Source organism: Nerophis ophidion, linkage group LG04 (assembly GCF_033978795.1).
Source record: "Nerophis ophidion isolate RoL-2023_Sa linkage group LG04, RoL_Noph_v1.0, whole genome shotgun sequence".
In the NCBI taxonomy this organism is placed as follows: domain Eukaryota; kingdom Metazoa; phylum Chordata; class Actinopteri; order Syngnathiformes; family Syngnathidae; genus Nerophis; species Nerophis ophidion.
The window spans coordinates 45,860,434-45,880,232 of NC_084614.1; the positions used below are offsets into that span (position 1 = coordinate 45,860,434).

Here is a 19,799-nt window from a genome sequence, read left to right on the forward strand (position 1 = left end):
GCCGTGTTAGGATTACAGTTGAGTGCAATAATAAAATAATGTGTAGATTTTTACTCAAAGAGCTTTAAAAAGATGGAAATAAAACGCCAAAATATGTCAAGTTATTTCTCTACGCTTCTCATCCGGTCTAACCAACAAAAACAACAAAAAATAGTTCCACGATACGATCATGCTTTGTCAAAGATCATTTTGTTCTCAAGCTGTCTAAACTGAAAAGGGGTGACTATAAGTATATATATTGTTTGTCTTTCAGTCTGGGCTCTGGCGCAGTTCATCATTTACTGTACGTAAGTGTGTTTGGGAACGTCAGCAGGGGGCGCGATAACAGAAATTGTTGTCTGGGAATGACAAAATACCTAGCAACACAATTTTGTTAAAGCCATCACAGGTTCTTATAATCTCAGAGAAATCACAAAATGTGCTTAATTGGACATGGAAGCACTGCTCACGAGTGATTGTCATGATTGTTTTGTTGCACCTTTCCTGCTTCCGGCGCCTGGACCGTAGTCAAGGAGCGCAGGGGAGATACTTCTCCAGGGCCGATTATTCTCGGGGCAACACCCTTTACTTTACCCGGCAGTGGGTCTTTACAGTTCCGGACTCTATGAGGATAATGACGAGTCCAGTTTTCAGTTGCAAACTCGTGGCTTCTTTATTTTGGTCTCACTTCACCGTCAACATCCCACACACACAAACACTAGCCACTCCCCCGCCCTCAGCGCTCTCTCTCTCTCTCTCTTCGCTCGCCCACTCACTTACTGACGTCACTCGCCCGCTGCCACACACACACACACATACTCTACTCTCATAACACTACCCCCACTCTGGATGACAATTAAAACAATTTCACTCCAGCACAGTCATAAACATTAACATTTCCATACCAACATACAGTCCCATATACATTCAATACAAATGAAAGGATGCAGCATGACTAGTACGAGTCAACTTAAAAGGGGGTGCAATAATGTAGTAGTGCAATTGCAACAATTCAACAGCCCGTGTGTTCAGTGCACGCATTAGAGTTGAGCGAAACAGCCCTAAAAAAACATTAGTATGTCCAATACTTGGCTACAATTTGGGAGGAGAAGCAATTAGCATTTTTAAGTGTAACAGTAACTGAGTCCCCTGTTATAACTCCCAATATTCACAGAAAAATACACCAACCATTTCCAGTTTGCCCTTTTTTTTTTTTTTTTTTTTAGTTACATGAAATCGGCACTCAGTGAGCTACCCATTCACCAAACTTTGCTGGTGATCTACGCCTACGGCGGGGCCTTTGAGAACGAGGGCTCTGAGGATGTGGCACTGCTACACCACCCCCACTGTCCTCTAAGTCCACCGGAACAGGAGAGCCAAGCTGAGTAGTGGAAGGGTGAGAAGCCACGGAAATACCCACGGCTGCATCCGATGTTGGGTAGCTGCAGCTGTCATCAGCTTCGGCTCTAGAAAACAGCTGAGGCAGACCCAGTAAAGAGTCAGCAAGATCGATATCGTCTGGGGGTGACACCTCCATTGGTATCCATTTCGGCGCTTGTTCCAGGACCCAGGTGTTGTCCAGTGGGTCACGGCAGCGATAAGGCTTTAGCTGATCGTGGTGAACCACCTTTACCTTCGTTCTTGGCCCTTTCTGAATTCGATAGACCAGGTCGTCCAACTGACCCAACACGAAGAATGGCCCTTCGTAAGACGGGAGGAACTTCCTCACTTTGTTCCTGGATGGCCTTGTTCCTTTGATGAGGTACCACACAGCATCACCAATGTTATAATGTGTGCGGTAACAGTTCTTGTCATATTGTCTCTTTGCACGTTTTACAGATTCTCCGAGAGCATCTCTGGTGATTTGGTGTGCCAGCTCCAGTCGCTCTCGAAGGTCTTGGACAAAAACCGGCCCCGAGGGAGCTGGTTCAGGGTCCGGTGGCAGGCCGGATACTAGGTCCACTGGCTCACTCAATTCACGGCCAAACATCATGTAGTTTGGAGTGAAACCAGTTGAACTGTGCTTTGTTGCCCTGTAGGCCATGACAGCGTAGGGAATCATTAAATCCCAGTCCCAGTGGCAACGCTCGGCTGTCGTGGCCAGGATCTTTTGTAGAGTAGCGTTGAACCTTTCAACTTGTCCGTCAGATTGAGGACGAAAAGGAGTTGTGTGTGTTTTGTCGATTCCAAAAAGCGCGCACATTTCTTGGAACACCTCCGACTCGAAGTTTCTACCCTGATCACTGTGCAGTGTCTGTGGGGCTCCATAGCGACACACCCACTCAGAGGCAAGCACTTCAGCCACAGTTACGGCTTGTTCATTAGGAATGGGAATAGCTTCGACCCATTTTGTAAAATAGTCCTGAATCACTAATACATATCTGTTTTTGCGCTCAGTTTCATTCAACGGTCCCATAACATCCAAAGCAATGCGTTCCATAGGGGCTCCGACTCGAACGGTACCCATGGGGGCTTGTGGTGTCTTCCGTGGCCTAGCTTTTGATGCGCAGCTGGTGCAGGTATTACACCACAGAGCGACATCCTCTCGCATTCTGTACCAGAAGTACCGAGTCTGCAGCCGTGCTACAGTGCGCTCAACCCCGAAGTGTCCACCAACCTGTCCGTCATGCATCTGTCTCATGATGTCGGCACGGAAAACGCGGGGCAGCACCACTTGTGGATAGAATTGGGTGTCGTCCAGGCAGTAGAACCGTCTCACAAGTATACCATCTTTGACGTAGAGGCGTTTCCACTGGCTCCAATACGTTTTTGTGGCTGGGCTGCATGGTGAGACTGTCACCCATGCAGGACGTTCTTCACTGGTTGTCAGCCAAGTCCTGATAGGTGCGATATCTGCATCACCTTCCTGGGCTTGTCGCAGCTCCTCCAGGGACCAACCGCCAAACAGTTTATTTTCTTTTGTCGTGGTCAGGAATATTTTCTCTGGGGGCTTTAAGTTATCCCAGTCAGCAGACAAGGCCTTGTCTACCCCCACTGGACTCAGCATCGCCTGGTTGATGTCAGAGTACAAATCGCACTGCACAGCCTGGTGACTGACGCTCAACTGAGGAATAGAAGGGTTCTGGAGCTTACAAGGGCAGGACTGACGGCACGGTCTCCGGGAGAGGCTGTCTGCGTTACCGTGAAGCTGGCCAGGGCGATGGATGATCTCAAAGTTGTACTCGCCGAGCCTTTCGAGCCACCTGGCGAGTTGCCCTTCAGGTTCCTTCATTCGTGTGAGCCATCGGAGGCTACTGTGGTCGGTGCGAACAGTGAAACGCCTCCCCAGGAGATACTGGCGGAAGTGGGATGTGAAATCCACCACGGCTAGCAGTTCCCTCCGGGTAGTGCAGTAATTTTGTTCAGTTTTGGACAGCTTACGGCTCCCATAGGCGAGCACACGTTCCACACCTTGTTGAACTTGCGAGAGGACAGCGCCGATGCCAACGTCGCTGGCGTCTGTATCCAGTATCATGTCGCCCTTGTCAAGCGGATACCCTAGGATCGGCGCTGTTATTAGCCGACTTTTGAGATCATCAAATGCCAACTGGCATTCCTCAGACCAATAAAACTGGACATGTTTCTTGGTCAGGGCATGGAGAGGTTCTGCAATACAGGCGAAGTTTTTAATAAACCTCCGATAGTAAGACGCGAGGCCAACAAAACGGCGGACGTCTTTGAGCGACGATGGTGTTGGCCACTCCTGCACCTTCCGGACTTTGCCTGGGTCAGTAGCCACACCGTTCTCTGAGACAACGTGACCCAGGTAGGCCACTTGGCGGCGGAAGAGGCAGCATTTTGACGGTTTTAGTTTCAATTTAGCCTGGTGAAGGCGACTGAAAACCTGCCCCAGCCGCTGCAACATCTGCGGCACATTGTTCCCCAGAACAATGACGTCATCCAGATATACAAGGCAGGTCTCCCATTGCATGCCAGCCAGCACACGGTCCATCAAGCGCTGAAACGTCGCTGGAGCATTGCACAGTCCAAATGGCATGACATTCCATTCAAACAGTCCATTTTTGGTACAGAAGGCTGCTGCTTTGCGTGCTCTCGGGGTCAGTTCAACTTGCCAGTAGCCGGCTGCAAGGTCCAGTGTGCTGAACCACTTTGCAGCAGAGAGGGTGTCCAGCGTGTCCTGTATGCGGGGAAGAGGATATGCGTCCTTAATCGTGCAGTCATTAAGTGCTCTATAGTCTATACACAGACGGTACGTTCCATCTTTTTTACGTACCATCACTATGGGCGAAGCCCAGCTGCTGTTGCTGCGCCGCGCTAATCCTGCCTCCAGGCTCTGTTGTATCTGTTGGTCAGCGTCCTGTTGCTTCTCTGATGCCATTCGGCGTGGTGGTTGTTTGACTGGAACGCCTGGCAGCGTTACAATGTCATGTTGAACCAGGGTGGTCCTGCCGAGGTCAGAGGATCCGGTGGAGAACACGTTGCTATAAGTACACAGCAGCTGCGCTAGTTGCAGTTGCTCCTCTTTGTTAAGTTCGGTAGCACTCTCGGCATAGAGATCTTGTAGGTGCTGGGGAACAGAGGGAGGGTTGTTGGCAGCCTGTTCAGGCTGTTTGTAGTTTACAGCGTTTGCAGGCTGAAGAACCTTGGCTGGTTGGAGGAACCCCACCATGGCCCCCTTTCTGATAGTTACGGCACTGCTGCCGGGATTGAAGATGCGAAGGGGCATGGTTTTATGGGGGTGAACGTCCACTAGGATTCGGGCCACTAATAGTCTGTGCTTTTCAACGAAGCCTTTAGTGGGGCTCAGCATTAATTCTCCTTTAATGGAAGCCTTAACGTGGATATTACCTTTTACCACATACTCCTGCCCAGCCTCCAGCACCACAGTCCGGGCCACTCTCACTGCGTGGGCCTTTGGTTTATTTGTGGAGTCAAAATAAGGTACCTCTTCCCCGAAAAGTACGATCCGATGATTTCCAAAGTCGAGACGGGCCTGAGCTTGGGTCAGGAATGGGTGGCCCAGGAGGGCCTCGTCCCCAGCTATATCAGCAACCAGGAAGCAGATGCTCACCTGACGGTTGTTGATCAGGACAGGTATGTGAGCTTCACCGAGCACAGGTATATCGCCAGGCCCAACACCGATCAGGGTCTCCACGGCAGATGACTGAAGTGGAGGACGGACATCCAGATGAATAGCATCATAATGATGCAGAGGAAAAACACTTTTCCGTGCTCCACTGTCCAAAACAGCACACACTTCTAGCCCATACACAACCATGTGAATGCTCATTTCATGACATTGTGCTTTAAGGTGAAGTATAGTAGACTTTGGGCTTTGCGGGAACATGGCCGAAACTTGAGCTCTGGCTGTTTTTCTTGGTGAGGGGCAATTTCTTTTCATGTGACCCAAGCCTGAACAGTTGTGACACCGCACCTCATCCCATTTAGTGTCTTTATAGCTCCTCCCTTTATATTGTGTGTGACTGTAGCTGGGGGACTCATGTTTAAAGCTAGCTGATGGGGGGGCTGTCGCAGGCTCTAATTCCTCCTCTTCCGTGCCCTCTCTTATTAGGGCAGCACGGGGTCTGCGTTCAGCTATGTCACGGGCTCCAGGGTGCATGAGGCCAGCCACATATGATGCTGCTCGCTTTGTGGTTTCATAACGACGGGCAATGTCAAATGCTTGGGCTAGTGTCTGGGGGTGCTGCTCCAAGAGCTTCTGTACAATGTCCACATCCCCCAAAGCATTAATGAACACTTCAACTCCGATAGCATCCTGCTCAGCATCAGTCCTGTTGCTATAAGCTACCGACACCCCCTCATAGATGTCATCTCTCAAAACATGAAGAGCTTCACCCCGTTTGCGGGTACGTCGCCTTAATTCAATAGCCACAGCAGCTGCATGCTGTGAAGAGGGACCATATGCAGTTTCCATCTCCTCCACCAGGCGGCAGTAGCCCCACTGGGCTGATCTGGGGTTTCTGTGGATGATGGCCCCAGCTGCACCCACCAGGCAGAACTTCAGCTGAACAGCCATTGTCTTTTCGGACCAGTAGTTAGCTTCAGCACAACTCTCAAACCGGTGCAGGAACTCCTTCCAGGGTGTGGTGCCATCATACTGGCCGGGTCTCAAGGTGGGGACTCTCTCCCTTGGATCATAGTCGTCCTCACTCTCTGAGGAAGGCGGATGTAGAGCAAAAAATGGCTTGGCTCCCAGTGATCTTGGCTGCTCACTTTTGCAAAGAGAGCCCATTAGTTTGACACTCTGACTGTGCCCCGGCTTTGGTAAATGTCCATAATTGATGTCTTTAGGTGGAGAATGGCGTGTTGTGTGCGGGCACAAGCAAGTGGGGGCTGGGGGGCCACATGTCTGGGGAGTGCTGTGGATATAACTCTCCTGGTGCGCCCAGGAAAAGGGATTTGAATGTGGCGTTGCAAAATCAGCAGGTGATGTAATAAAGTTGTCTGGTTGGTGTTTGTGAAAACGTGAGTTACTTTTAATATCAGCCATGTCGTGTTGATGACAGCCACTGTCCTCCCCGGACTTAATGAAAGGGTTTGTGCTTGAGAACTTGGGTCGAATGAGCTCACGTGGCACCTCGGCCGCTGCATTCTTCACTCCAGCAGGTTCCTCTGCACAATATGACAGGCTAGAAATGCCATAACAACTTGCATTTTCTTCGCTCACATAATCTGTTTTCCCTTCCACATCACGGTCGTTCATCGTCACGAACGGGTTGGATTTTGAATGAGAGCTTCGACTTCTAGCATCCGCCATCTTGGCTAGTTTACGCAGGCAATCAATTAGCTTCTCGGCTTATTCTTCTCTGCAGTTTATTTAATCGTCCTTTGCTCACCACTGCCGTTCCATTTACGTGAGATGGGTCCCTTCGTGGTCGCCAATGTTGCACCTTTCCTGCTTCCGGCGCCTGGACCGTAGTCAAGGAGCGCAGGGGAGATACTTCTCCAGGGCCGATTATTCTCGGGGCAACACCCTTTACTTTACCCGGCAGTGGGTCTTTACAGTTCCGGACTCTATGAGGATAATGACGAGTCCAGTTTTCAGTTGCAAACTCGTGGCTTCTTTATTTTGGTCTCACTTCACCGTCAACATCCCACACACACAAACACTAGCCACTCCCCCGCCCTCAGCGCTCTCTCTCTCTCTCTCTTCGCTCGCCCACTCACTTACTGACGTCACTCGCCCGCTGCCACACACACACACACATACTCTACTCTCATAACAGTTTAAATGAACCAACTGATCCTACATACAGTACTTGTGATTGGTTGTTGCTGTCTTGCCTGAAGGCATCTGCTAACAGGTTTTTCTCGACATTTCTCTGAAGGCAAACAACTGAATGTTTTTGATAAACCTACAATTACATGTGCATTCTCATCTTGACGTGTTGCGTTCCCCCTGACGAGGGCTTGACAGATACTGTCCATACAATGCAAATACCATCAACACAGAAAAATCTTGCTCTCCAAATGTCACCTGGTGAGATTCTGTTTCTCACACCTCCTTTTCTTATTCACATGCCGTCGTAGAATGGAGAAAAGGGTTGACAATTATAATTATAAGGGCCCACACATAGCCTTCAGTAGCCTCCATGACAAAATGATTATGCATATGTAACAGGGTCAATTATGTCTTGTAAATAATGTATCTTCTAATGTTTTATTATTGTTATAATTACACAAAATATGTAAGTTATATGTAAATACCTGAATATTATTAGATTTTTTTGTCAATGTGGAACCATTGTCTCGTTGTCCTTCCTACTGCAATAATTACTGTGACACCTGTCTTTTTATATGCTTTGGACACGCCCTCCAACTTCCCTTTTTGTCTACAATAACGGGAGGGGTAGGCGTCCATGCGACGACAGAAAATGTTTTATCTTGTTAAGAACTTCAATTCATTTCTTTTTCAGTATTATATTTGTGTAGGGGCTCGACGATGGCAGAACGTTTTTGATGACAATTGTGTTCTGTATTATCAAGTATGTTTTTATTTTACTGTGTATGTAACTACGCTGCCCTTTTTGTCTACGATAACGGGAGAAGGGTTCGACGATGGCACAAAGTTTTTGATGACAATTGTATTCTGTATTATCAGTAAAGTGCAGTGGAGAAACCCATGGTGTCGGTCGTCTTCCATAAAAAACACACAACGCAGAGGAAAAGACCACCGGTTGCACATACACTGAACTAACATATATATATAGTCATTCGAATTAATCTGAATCAATATAAAGCCACAAGTCATACAATATTATAATTTAATACATTCAATCACCCCCTTGGCCCTTTCCTAAAAAAATTATTTGGTCCACACCGCGGTTCGTTCTTTTCCGCCGTGGTTCACATCGCAATTTACTTGAGTTAGAGCGAACTCCAGCTGGGTTAGGATGACCCCTAAAAAGCACAAGTCAGGCAACTGAAACAAGTTGGGAAGAAGGCCAGGAGTAGGAGCAACAGAGCAGGGGCCTAGGACCGTAAAAACTTTCTTTCTAAAATCAAGTCAAAGTCAAAAGTCCCAAACGATAGTCACACACACACACTGGGTGTGGCGAAATGTGTCCCTTTGCATTTGACCCATCCCCATGTTTAACCCCTGGGAGGTGAGGGAAGCAGTGAGCAGCAGCTTGGGCAGCGCTCGGGAATCATTTTGGTGATTCAACCCCCAAAACCAAACCTTAATGCTGAGTTTCAAGCAGGGAGGTAATGTGTCACAATTTTTTGCAGTCTGCAGAGCTGGAGCTCCAGGCAGCAGAGGCTTCAAAGGGTGTAGCACAGCAGGCGTAGGCTTAACCGTAGTCAAGGCTGGCATCAGTGGCGGCGCAGGAGGTGTAGTCCTTGCTCGAGTTAAGACTGGCGGCGGTGGCTGCGCAAGAAGTGTAGGCTTTGCTTGAGTCAAAACTGGCGGTGGTGGTGGCGCAGAAGGTGTAGTCCTTGCTCGAGTCAAGACTGGCAGCGCAGGAGATATAGGCTTTGCTTGAGTAAAGACTGGCTGCGGAGGTCGCGCAGGAGTTGTAGGCTTGATTAGAGATAGGACAAGTGGCGGGGTCCGAGCAGGAGGTAGCAGCCTGGCTGGATGCAGCTGTGTCTCCCCAGTTGCACATCTACCAGCCAGAGACCCCCCGCCCCCACCCCAGGAAGCGCATATCCGATGCTCCTGGTGATTGCAGAAACAGACGCCGAGGGTGGGAGGTTAGGAGGTGAGTTAAATGTTCCTCCTTCGTAGGTTGTCCCAAAATCCTAACCAGGGCTTGTCATGCAGACAAGGAGGGAAAAGCCAGTGAAGTGGGTGGAGCTTGACTCCTTGGGGGTGGATCTTGAGTCATTTGGGGCGGCTGGGATTGACTTGGTGCTCTCATCTTTTAGAAACATGTATTGGTAGTCAGCTATGGATAGTTTAATCTCTCTGGAGGGAGGCTGATAAAAAACAGAATGAAAAAAATTATGGAAAAATAAAAAAAAATAAAAATCACCTGCATGTGTCCATCGTTTCCGAGTGGTTCCTTGCGCGTGTCTACGAAAAAGCTGGCATGACATCATCCCGCTCTGTCTGTTTTGTGCATTGTACTGTGGCCCAAGTCATGAAATGATTGGGGAAATAATCAATCGGATTACTAAAATCCGGCTGTGGTAGTGAGGGAGTCTAAGCTGTCTTCTCCTTGCTTCGACAAGGTGGAGAATTCCCGGGATTCTGCCGGTCGCGGTGGCGTGTCGAAGCCGCTGACGACGGCTCTCGCCTACGGCAACGAGCATGAGCTGGTGGCGTGGCGTGGCGTACTGGCTCGGCAACACGGAGTAGACCAGGACCGCATCGCCATCTGGCCCAATGATCGAATTTTACCCCCTCTGGTCAATAGCGTTTGCCATCGGCTTCCATCTCTGATAACCTTAGCTGATTCCACTCCAAGAGTCCTTCATCTGAGAAGTCCTCCTCGAAATCGCTTAAATGTGGCTGGTCCATCCTGTCGTGTGCTGGCATGTTGTGAAGTATTCGCGATTCCAAAGATGTGGAGGACCTAAGGCAGCATGCAGGAAAGAAGATTTATTTACTTCAATACACATGGCAATGTAACACAAATTAGTGCTAGCCTAGCGTAGCATAAAGAGTAACAAAGTCAAAACAGAGGTAGCATTAAACAACAAAACCAACAAACAAACAATCGTCTGTAGCGAACAGCGAACAATGGACCAACAACTAAGACAGGGAAACACCAAAATATAAAGGGGAAGTGATTAGGGGATGAAACGAGTGAGGACGCTAATCTACAAACAAAAAGCAGGTACGGCTAATCAGCCACCTAATAACAACAAAACAAAACCAAGGAAGATAATGAAAAACATAACTGGCCAATAAACTAAGAAGAATAATACACAGACTCTAACATAAAATGACATATGATAACAAAAATATTGGGGTCTTTTTTCAAAGTTTAATTACTGTGATTAATCACAACTCTAATAATAATATGTTATGTTATTTGTATTGCACTTTGCATTTGAACAACAATTCTCAAAGTGCTACAGAGTAAAAACATTATAAAAGCATTAAAACAAGCCAGTAAAAAACAATATCAAAAATGAGCAAAATCCTTTTTTTTTTTTTTTTTTAAAGGGTGGGTTTTTAGCACTTAAAAAAAAAAAAAACATCCAACGGAAGGTTGTTCCAAAGACTGGAAGCGGCAATTTCAAAAGCTCTGTCCCCCATGGCCTTGAGCTGTGTCCTGGGTGAGTGCAGACAGTGCTGTTGACCTGACCGGGTCCTACCTGAGGTGTGTGGGGTGAGGAGATTGGTGAAGTAAGTGGGAGCATCACTGTGCAGATAGTGGTAGGTGTGCAGGAAGACTTTGCACTCAATGTGGGCGGTGATGGGGAGCCGGTGAAAGGTGCGGAAGATGGAGGTGATATGCTCATACTTCTGCACTCTCTTCAAGACCCTTGCTGCGCTGATCAGAACATACTGGAGCTTTTGGAGGCTCCTGCAAGTGATAACTGATAAAAAGTGTGTTACTGTAATCCAACCTGGAGGAGACAAAAATATGGACGAGCTTGTCTGCTGCTGGAAGGGAGAGAATTGGGCGGAGTTTGGAGATTTTACAGGGGTAAAAGAAAGAGGTTTCGCAGATGTGGTTGACATGTTTGTCAAAGAAAAAGTTACCAAGGTTGGTAACGGAGGGAGAAAGTTGTGGCCAAAAAATTAGGTTATGAGGAATAAATGAGTTGTTGAGTAGTACTGGTTTGGATGGTTTCTGTTTTGGAGCTGTTCATCCACAGGAAGTATTGACACATCCACACTCCAGGCAGAAGCTGAGACGAGCAACAGTGGCAGAGGGGAACACAAAGGGGGACATCTTAAGAAATCACAGTAGTGGAAATTAATTCCATGCCTGCTGACAAAATACCTGAGCATGTAGATAGTGAAGTGGGTTGGGCCGAACACGAAGCCCTGGAGGACCCCACAGGTGACAGTTCGGGGGTGAGATTTAGCATAGAATCATATGTTCGATCCTGTCCGTGCAATAGGAGCGGAACCAGTGAAGATCAGAGTCAGAGAGGCCGACAAATTGCTGAAGACGGAGGAGGAGGATGTTGTGGTCAATGGTGTCAAACGCAGCAGAGAGGTCGAGAAGAATAAGGAAGGATGCGGAACCGGAGTCAGAGGCCATCAGCAGATCTCTGGTGACTCTGATAAAAGCTGTTTCTCTGCTGTGGGAGGGCCGTAAACCGGATTGGAATTTTTCATAGAGGTGATCTGTTTTGGGATGGCTGTGTATGAATGGTAGATTTGAAATGGTTCGGTCAATTGACAGAGGGGATTGGGTTTAAGGTTAGGTTTTTTTAAGCACAGGTTTTATCATAGCTGTTTTGAGGGAGGGAGGAACGTTGGCTGTTTGGAGAGAAAGATGAATTATTTTTGTTATGAGAGGGGTAGTTGAAAGGTTGTGTGTTTTTGAGCAGAGGATATGGGAGGGGATCATGGAAGCATGTGGATGGTTTGGATCTGCGGATGATCTTCTCGACCTCCTGCTGCGTTGTAGAGATGAAATGTGACAAATGTTGTGTGATGAATCTGCTGGGATATCTTGAATGGGACTATGTGTTTATATGATAAATGAGCGGATATTGTTAGTTTTGGAGGTAAAAAATTCAAGGAACTTGTTGCAGTTATTGTCTGTATGATTTTAGTAGTGAGCTGAAGTTTGAGAATGTAACTTACTGTAGAAAAGAGTTACTTGGATTTGAATGGATTATTGTTGATTATTGTTGAATAGTGTCCTGACATAGACAAGGAAGGGGCTTTAGCGTAACACCTTTGATTTTCCTGGTAGGCAAATTTATGCACCGTCCTCTAGGACACAACCTGATTCTTTCATTTGCCTCAGTTTCTCTTTGTAATATGCAGCAGACCAGGAGAAAGAGACTGTCCCTTTTTTCAATGGTGCATGAAAGTCCAGGATGTAGGATGGACTGTCATTGTAAAAATCCACAAGGTCAGAGACTGAGGAGGTTGATTGTAACTGGGAGAATAAGCTGGATAGAGATGATGGTTGAATGAGGGGGAATCCATGTTATATAGGTTCCTTAAAGTTCCATCCATCCATTTTCTACCGCTTATTCCCTTTTTGGGTCGCGGGGGGCGCTGGCGCCTATCTCAGCTACAATCGGGCGGAAGGCGGTGTACACCCTGGACAAGTCGCCACCTCATCGCAGGTTCCTTAAAGTTATTGTACGTTTTAGTTTGTGTGTAGGGAGAGGGAATGGGGTGTTTCGAGCTAACTGCTAATGGTCAGATACACCAGTGTCATATACATGGAGCTCAGTGACTGTGAGGGAATTGGTAATTAATCATAATTAATGTTTGTTTTTTTAAATAATCATTTGACAGAGATTTTGAATCACAATCCGCTGTCTTAGAAACAACGCACTGTCAACATTAGGCCCTTTTCCACCGCAGCAACTTTTACAAGAACTTTCCCATTTACCCGGGTAAATGAAATTCCCTCTGTGTTTCCACCAACAACTACTAGGGTATATTTAATTATTCAGGAAATTTTTTTAGTTCATGCCAGCCTGGTGGGACTTTTGAAAGTTTCCTTAAACCTAATCTGGGTCAGGCTGTGCTTTCGAACGCTTATTGGTTGAACACGGTTGAAGGAGTTCCTAAAACTTATTTTTCAAACACAGGACAGCCATTATTGAATGGTAAACAGCTTGTTTATTTCCCGTTTCTTGTGTATTTCTATTACAATTGTTACAATTTGGTCGTATGATAAAGCGCGGATAATTTCCCCAAGATGCAGTCGGAACTCCATCTGCATATGTGCAGGTAGGAAAAATGTGTATTATCCATAAATCAGTCCAGAATACAAATAATGCAGGAAAATACAAATAAACAGAGTAAGCGTGCCGATAGCCCAGGAAGCTATGGTAAGCTAAAGGAAAAACTTCGTATAGAAAAATAAAAACACCAAGCAAGAATTACCAATCGTAAATGTTGCACGAAGCAAACAAAACAGCCAGACCGAGTGTGGGCGACAGGCAGGAATAAATATCTCTCTGATTAGTGCCCGGGAGCAGGTGAGCATTCCGAACACTAATCAGAGGCAGGTGAAAATAATTAGCACCCATGGCAACCAAGAAAACACAGACCCAGTGATGCTAAAACAGAATTAAGGGAATATTTGAACTAAAACTAAAACAAAACATTATCCTGGCAACGGCTCATAACCACAACAAACCACCTGAAAGAAGAACGAAAGGAACTCTTACTTGCAAGAACTTTTGTGGGGTATCTTTGTGCTGAAGAACGCTGATCAGTAGAACTATCTTGCAGCGTTTTTACTCAGCCGTCTTTAAACTATATGCAGTTTAATGTTGTTTATTAGTTTTACAAACTTCATTTAAATACAATCAGCTACGAGTAGTGGACAGACTCTTTTGAAAATATTTTCGGGGGAATATAAAGTATTCAGCCGTACTCAAAGCAACAACCTCAGCTCTGAGACTTTGTTTGAGAAATGAAGGTAACAGAAGCAGTACACGAGTGGAACGAAAATAAATTATATCAAATGTCTACAATTTACTACATAACATTTTGCAAAAGTGGCAAGGGACACTTTGTTTGTGTAGTTATTGCAGCCTTGCATGGACATTGTGGGCTGTGCCTCTGAATTGGTTGACTGCGGCGGTGGTTCCATCCATTCATCCATTTTCTACCGCTAGTCCCTTTTGGGGGGGTGCTGGAGCCAGCTCCAATCAGGCGGAAGGTGGGGTACACCCTGAAAATGTCGCCACCTCATCACAGGGCCAACACAGATGGACAGACAAACATTCACATCCACATTCACACACGATGGCCAATTTAGTGTTGCCAGTCAACCTATCCCCAGGTGCATGTCTTTGGAGGTGGGAGTAAGCCGGAGTACCCGGAGGGAACGCACGCAGTCACGGGGAGAAGATGCAAACTCCACACAGAAAGAACCCGAGCCCGGGATTGAACTCAGAACTACTCAGGACCTTCGTATTGTGAGGCACATGCACTACCCCCTGTACCACCGTGCTGGCCGCGGTTGTGGTTCCATCCATCCATCTATTATCTACCGCTTATTCCCTTTGGGGTCGCTAGGGGCGCTGGTGTTTATCTCAGCTACAATCGGGCTAAGGGGGAGTACACCCTGGACAAATCGCAGGGCCAACACAGATAGACAGACAACATTCACACTCACATTCACACACTAGGGCCAATTTAGTGTTGCTAATCAACTTATCCCCAGGCGCATGTCTTTGGAGGTGGGAGGAAGCCGGAGTACCCGGAGGGAACCTATGCAGTCACGGGGAGAACATATAATCTCCACACAGAAAGATCCCGAGCCCGGGATTGAACTCAGGACTACTAAGGACCTTCGTATTGTGAGGCACATGCACCAACCCCTGTAACACCGTGCTGCCCGCGGTGGTGGTTCCTCTGTTTTAAATAGGGGACCGAAGGGTGTGCTCCAATGACCGTGGGATAACACGTCTCAGCCTTCCTGTTAAGGTTTATTCAGGTGTACTGGAGAGAAGGGTATGTAGGGGAGTCAAAACTCAGATTCAAGACGAGCAGTATGGTTTTTCCTCCTGGTTGTGGAACTGAGAACCAGCTCTATAGTTTAAGTTTTAGTTTTTTGCCGCGCGGTGGTTCCTTTGCTCTGCGCACCAGTCTCTCCAAGTGAGTCAGCATGAACACATATGCCTCCAGAGGTTCGTTTTGCCGGGTGGAGGAGGCCTAAACATTCCTGCACTCAACCTCTACAACTTGTAGGGCCCCAGGTAGCTCTCCGTCTCCATATTTACCCCAGAGTGCCTCTTGAATTAGGAGTTTAACTTTCTTAGTCCTTTGCTCACACTGTCTCTCCTTCTTTTCTCGGTCTGCCTTCAGCGGGTTGCTCAACTCCTCTGCAGTAGCAATTTCGGCCTCTGCCATGTAAGCGGCCTGCACTTCATCATTTCCCTCCATGACTTTGGAGCTCTCCAGTGTAAGCTCTCTGAAGTTTTCCCTTAACTCCTCCATAGATATTTCTGTGTGGGTCCTCTTTATGCTATCGGCAAGGCGGGAGAAGAGTCTCTTAGCTGTGGTCCTTTCTATCTTCAAATCATCAAGTGACTTTGCCATTTTGTTCCTTCAGTAGACAGCAGGTTTTATCCTCCGGGCCCCAAGGTGGAGTATCTTCCTTCTTGGTTGTGGCCGTAAGTGGAGTCTTCGCTGGTCACTGATCACAGGCGGTTTTTCACTGTCAAGTGTTACTTCAACTGCATGGGTTTCACACACTTAAAAAGGGAAAGATTTGACCAGCCTCAGGATTTCACTCAGTTTGCGGATTTATTGACCAGAAACAGAAAGGTGCAAAACCTGGAGCCTCTTTGGTGTTTTCCTTTTCCCAATATGTTTCAGTCCAAAGATTAAGCATGCAATGTAGCTGTCCTGCTGCCGTCAGCTGCTCTGCAAGACCACTGGACAAAGTTCTGAGCAGCCAAACCTTTATGGAGTGCTGGCGTGAGCTGCCAATTAGGCTGATTGTGCTCACCCGTGCGCTTCACTGTGGAGAGGTGAGGCTGATGTCATCAGCAGACCATCTAAGGCGAACCCCCCCACAGATCGCCGCAACAAATAGTCTTTCTCGGAGCAGTATTGGCTTTCTTTTTGGTGGCTGCAGGAGTAGGTTATTGATTTTTGCAGATGATGTGATCCTGTTGGCTTTGTTGGGCAGTGGTCTTCAGCACTCATTAGTTGGGTTCGCAGCTGAGTGTGAAGTGACTGGGATAAGAATCAGTACCTACAAGTCTGAGTTCATTGTTCCTTGCCCCCAAAAAGGGTGAAGCACTTGCAATCAATAGTCATGCGGACTCTGCATCCCTCCGTCAAGGTCAAAAGGGAGCTGAGTCAGAAGGCAAAACCCTCAATTTACCTGTCCTTCTACGTTCCTATCCTCACCTATGGGCATAAGCTTTGGGTAAAGACCAAAGGTACAAAATCGCGAGTACAAGGATGACTTTTGATAAATCACATTGCGTATGCAGTATAATATATTTATTATATATTGTATATAATATAATATCATCTGCGCCTCCCAGCATTATGGGTGTTTTTATGATGATATTCTGCATATTCATGAAGACAGAGGCAAAATGGATTGCAGGCTTTATTTTGCTAATTTAAGAGACAAAATCTACTTTGCAAACAACTAGCAGATCGGCTTTGCGTGTGCTGTCAAGTTTGCATGTGTTTTAGTACATGCAAATCTTTCGAAAATGAGGCCGAGAACATCCCAGGATCCCGTGGGAGGAGCTGGGCAAAAGGGAATTCTAGGCTTTCCTGTTTAGGCTGCTACACCTGCAACCCGACCGATGAATTGGTCGGGTTGGATAGTTTATTTTCACGTAAAAATCAAATAATTACTTAACTGCACTGTGTTGTTCTTGGGTTATTTTTGTCTATTATTACAGTCTGTTTACTCTTGTTGTATATTGCTGGTCTTGTCAGCCTCATCCGGACCTGAGGAGACAGAGTTCATTTCAACTCATGAGGAGACACGGGTTTTGGGCTGTATTCTAGTTACAGATCCAAACTACGTTCTAAAAGTCAAGCCCGCGCGCCTCTTCTATTTATTAGGAACGTTTTTATTACATCACTGTCGCTGAGAGAAGGAGGTAATCTCGACAACTCCAGTTAGACACAATATATAATTATAGAATAATCAAAAATTAGGTGACGCAGGTTATATCGCCTTGTCTCTGCTCTGTCTGCGTCATGGCGGTGTTCGGCCTTGTCTCTGCTCTCTCTGCGTCGCTGTTGTGTTCGGTCTTGGCCGTCAGCAGGCCGAGTCTAGACACAACACTCATAAAAACAGCTGGTAATCTTTTGGATTGCCAACTTGCATAGATACAAAAATACCACTTCAGTACAATTGACAATAATTTATATCAACGGCCCTTAAGCATAAAGTTATGATGATAATATATACATAATTATTCTAACAGTGAATGGATCAAAGATGACGCCAAAGAGGAATCAAGCGAGCCTGACATTAACAGGTGCTGCAGCAAACCTGGAAGAGATGTTAGCCAAATGAAAATATCTCTATTCAGCCCAGACAACTTATCCTTAAATCATTTTTATATGAAGACACTTCCTCTGTGTTTTGCTTGTCTGTTGTTTGTACCACTGCCCAAAACATAAGTGTTGTGACCCCTGCCCCCTTATCACTAATTCTAGCACTGAGAAAGGCAGCGCCTGTCTGAAGGAAGCTACTCCCTTGCACCACTTCCCCGAAGACAACTGGCACTCCATTCGCGGACAGAAAGTTCTGTGAGTATGGCTTCCTGCGCTTCGAGCACCTTACTCATGGATAGGTTGGCTCTGCTAGAGAGCCGTGTCCGCCAGTTAGAGCAGTGTAATTTCGTAACTTTAAAGATGTTCCGGACACATCTGCTAGCGTTAGCTGTAGCAAGCTAACTAGCCCAGCTTGTAGCAGCCCTAAGCTGCTACAAGCAAATCTGATACCGGTTGAGACGCATATCAGATTTAGCCCTTTAGCTAGTCCTACACCCCAGTCCACCGAGCACCACACTTTAGTCATAGGGGACTCCATCATCCGAAACATAAAGCTTAGCAAACCAGCCACGATTAAGTGTATTCCCGGGGCCAGAGCACCTGACATTGAAGCTAATCTTAGGGAGCTAACTTGCAACAGTCCTAGTAAACACGTACGACAGGCTAACCGCACCACTAGTTATGCGATCATAGTTATACACGTTGGCTCCAATGACACTAGGATGAGACAGTCAGAGATTACATAGAGAAACATAGCCAGGACTGGTGATCACGCTAGAAAGATGTCCAGGCATCCAGTAATTTTCTCTGGCCCCCTGCCTGCAAGAGGCAATGATGAGAGATATAGCAGATTAGTCTCACTTAATAAGTGGCTGGCTAGCTTCTGTAGACAACAAGGACTAACGTATATTGATAATTGGCCCTCCTTCTGGGGCAAACCTGGCTTGCTGATGACGGCCTTCACCCTAACCGGGAAGGCGCTATCATCTTGTCTAGGAACATAGGTTTCTCGTTGAGTCACGTTTGACTAACTGCACTAGAGTAAGATCGGTCACAGGCAATTACAAAGCCTGCTAGTCTGGGTGAGGAGTCAGTTAAGTTAGAACTAGCCAGCGCCAGGCTGGATAATCCCTGCACAGCAATTTTCTTAGAATAAAACACAACTCACATAATGTTTTTTCTGCTATGACTGAGCCAGAGTTGGACATGCGTTCTACTGAGGTGGCAAATTATGATGCGTTCAGTTTATCGCAGCACCAAGTAAACAATCTGAAAATACCCATCATATCAATTCCTAGATATGGTCGCAATTATTTAAGTGCACTACGCATAACAAACGCAACATTATTAATATTGATACCACGGATAATGTGATCAAAAACTTCTTAAAACAGCCCACTACATATAATATGGGCTTTTTAAACAGAAAGATCATTGTCTCCAAAAACGTTAATGAGGTCATTAGAGACAACAATCCTAACGTTATCGGTCTCAGCGAAACCTGGCTTAAACCAGACGACTTTTTTGCGGTAAATGAGGCTTCTCCTCCTAACTATTCCAATGCGCATGTTGCCCGTCCTTTTAAAAGGGGTGGGGGGTTGCACTTATATACAACAAAAAAATTTACCTTAGTCCTAACCTAAATAATAAATATAAATCTGTTTGAGGTGCTCACTATGAGGTCTGTCACACCGCTGCCTCTATACCTGATGTTATCTACCGCTCCCCAGGGTCCTATTCGGACTTTATCAATGAATTCTCAGAGTTCGTTGCTGATCTAATTACGCAGGCCGATAATATAATTATAAAGGGGGACTTTAATATCCATATGAATACCCCGTCGGACCCACCGTGCGTGGCGCTCCAGACTATAATTGATACCTGTGGTCTTACACAAATAATAAATGAACCCACGCATCGCAACGGTAATACGATAGACCTATTGCTTGTCAGGGGTATCACCGTTTCCAAAGTTATGATACCTCCGTATACTAAAGCAATGTCCGATCATTACCTTGTAAAATTCAAAGTTCAGACTCATGTTTGGCAAGCTAATAATAATAATAACTGCTATAGCAGCCGCAACATTAATGCTGCCACAACGACGACTCTTGCTGGCCTACTGCCCTCGGTGGCCTACTGCCCTCGGTAATGGCACCATTCCCAAAGTATGTGGGCTCTATCGATAACCTCACTAACAACTTTAACGACGCCCTGCGCGAAACCATTGATAGCATAGCACCACTGA

The 19,799-nt window shown here is 46.5% G+C and overlaps 1 protein-coding gene across 1 annotated transcript; it reads right to left on the bottom strand.

The window, feature by feature from the left end:
* Window positions 1-626: 626 nt before the first annotated feature.
* LOC133551458 (uncharacterized) lies at window positions 627-7,095 on the bottom strand. Its single transcript, XM_061898175.1, has 2 exons — window positions 4,214-7,095; window positions 627-4,117 (listed from the first exon to the last, which is right to left on the bottom strand). Exons 1-2 carry the CDS (start codon window positions 6,716-6,718, stop codon window positions 1,223-1,225), a joined length of 5,400 nt encoding a protein of 1,799 aa, XP_061754159.1. The 5' UTR covers window positions 6,719-7,095; the 3' UTR covers window positions 627-1,222.
* Between the last annotated feature and the right edge of the window lie 12,704 nt (window positions 7,096-19,799).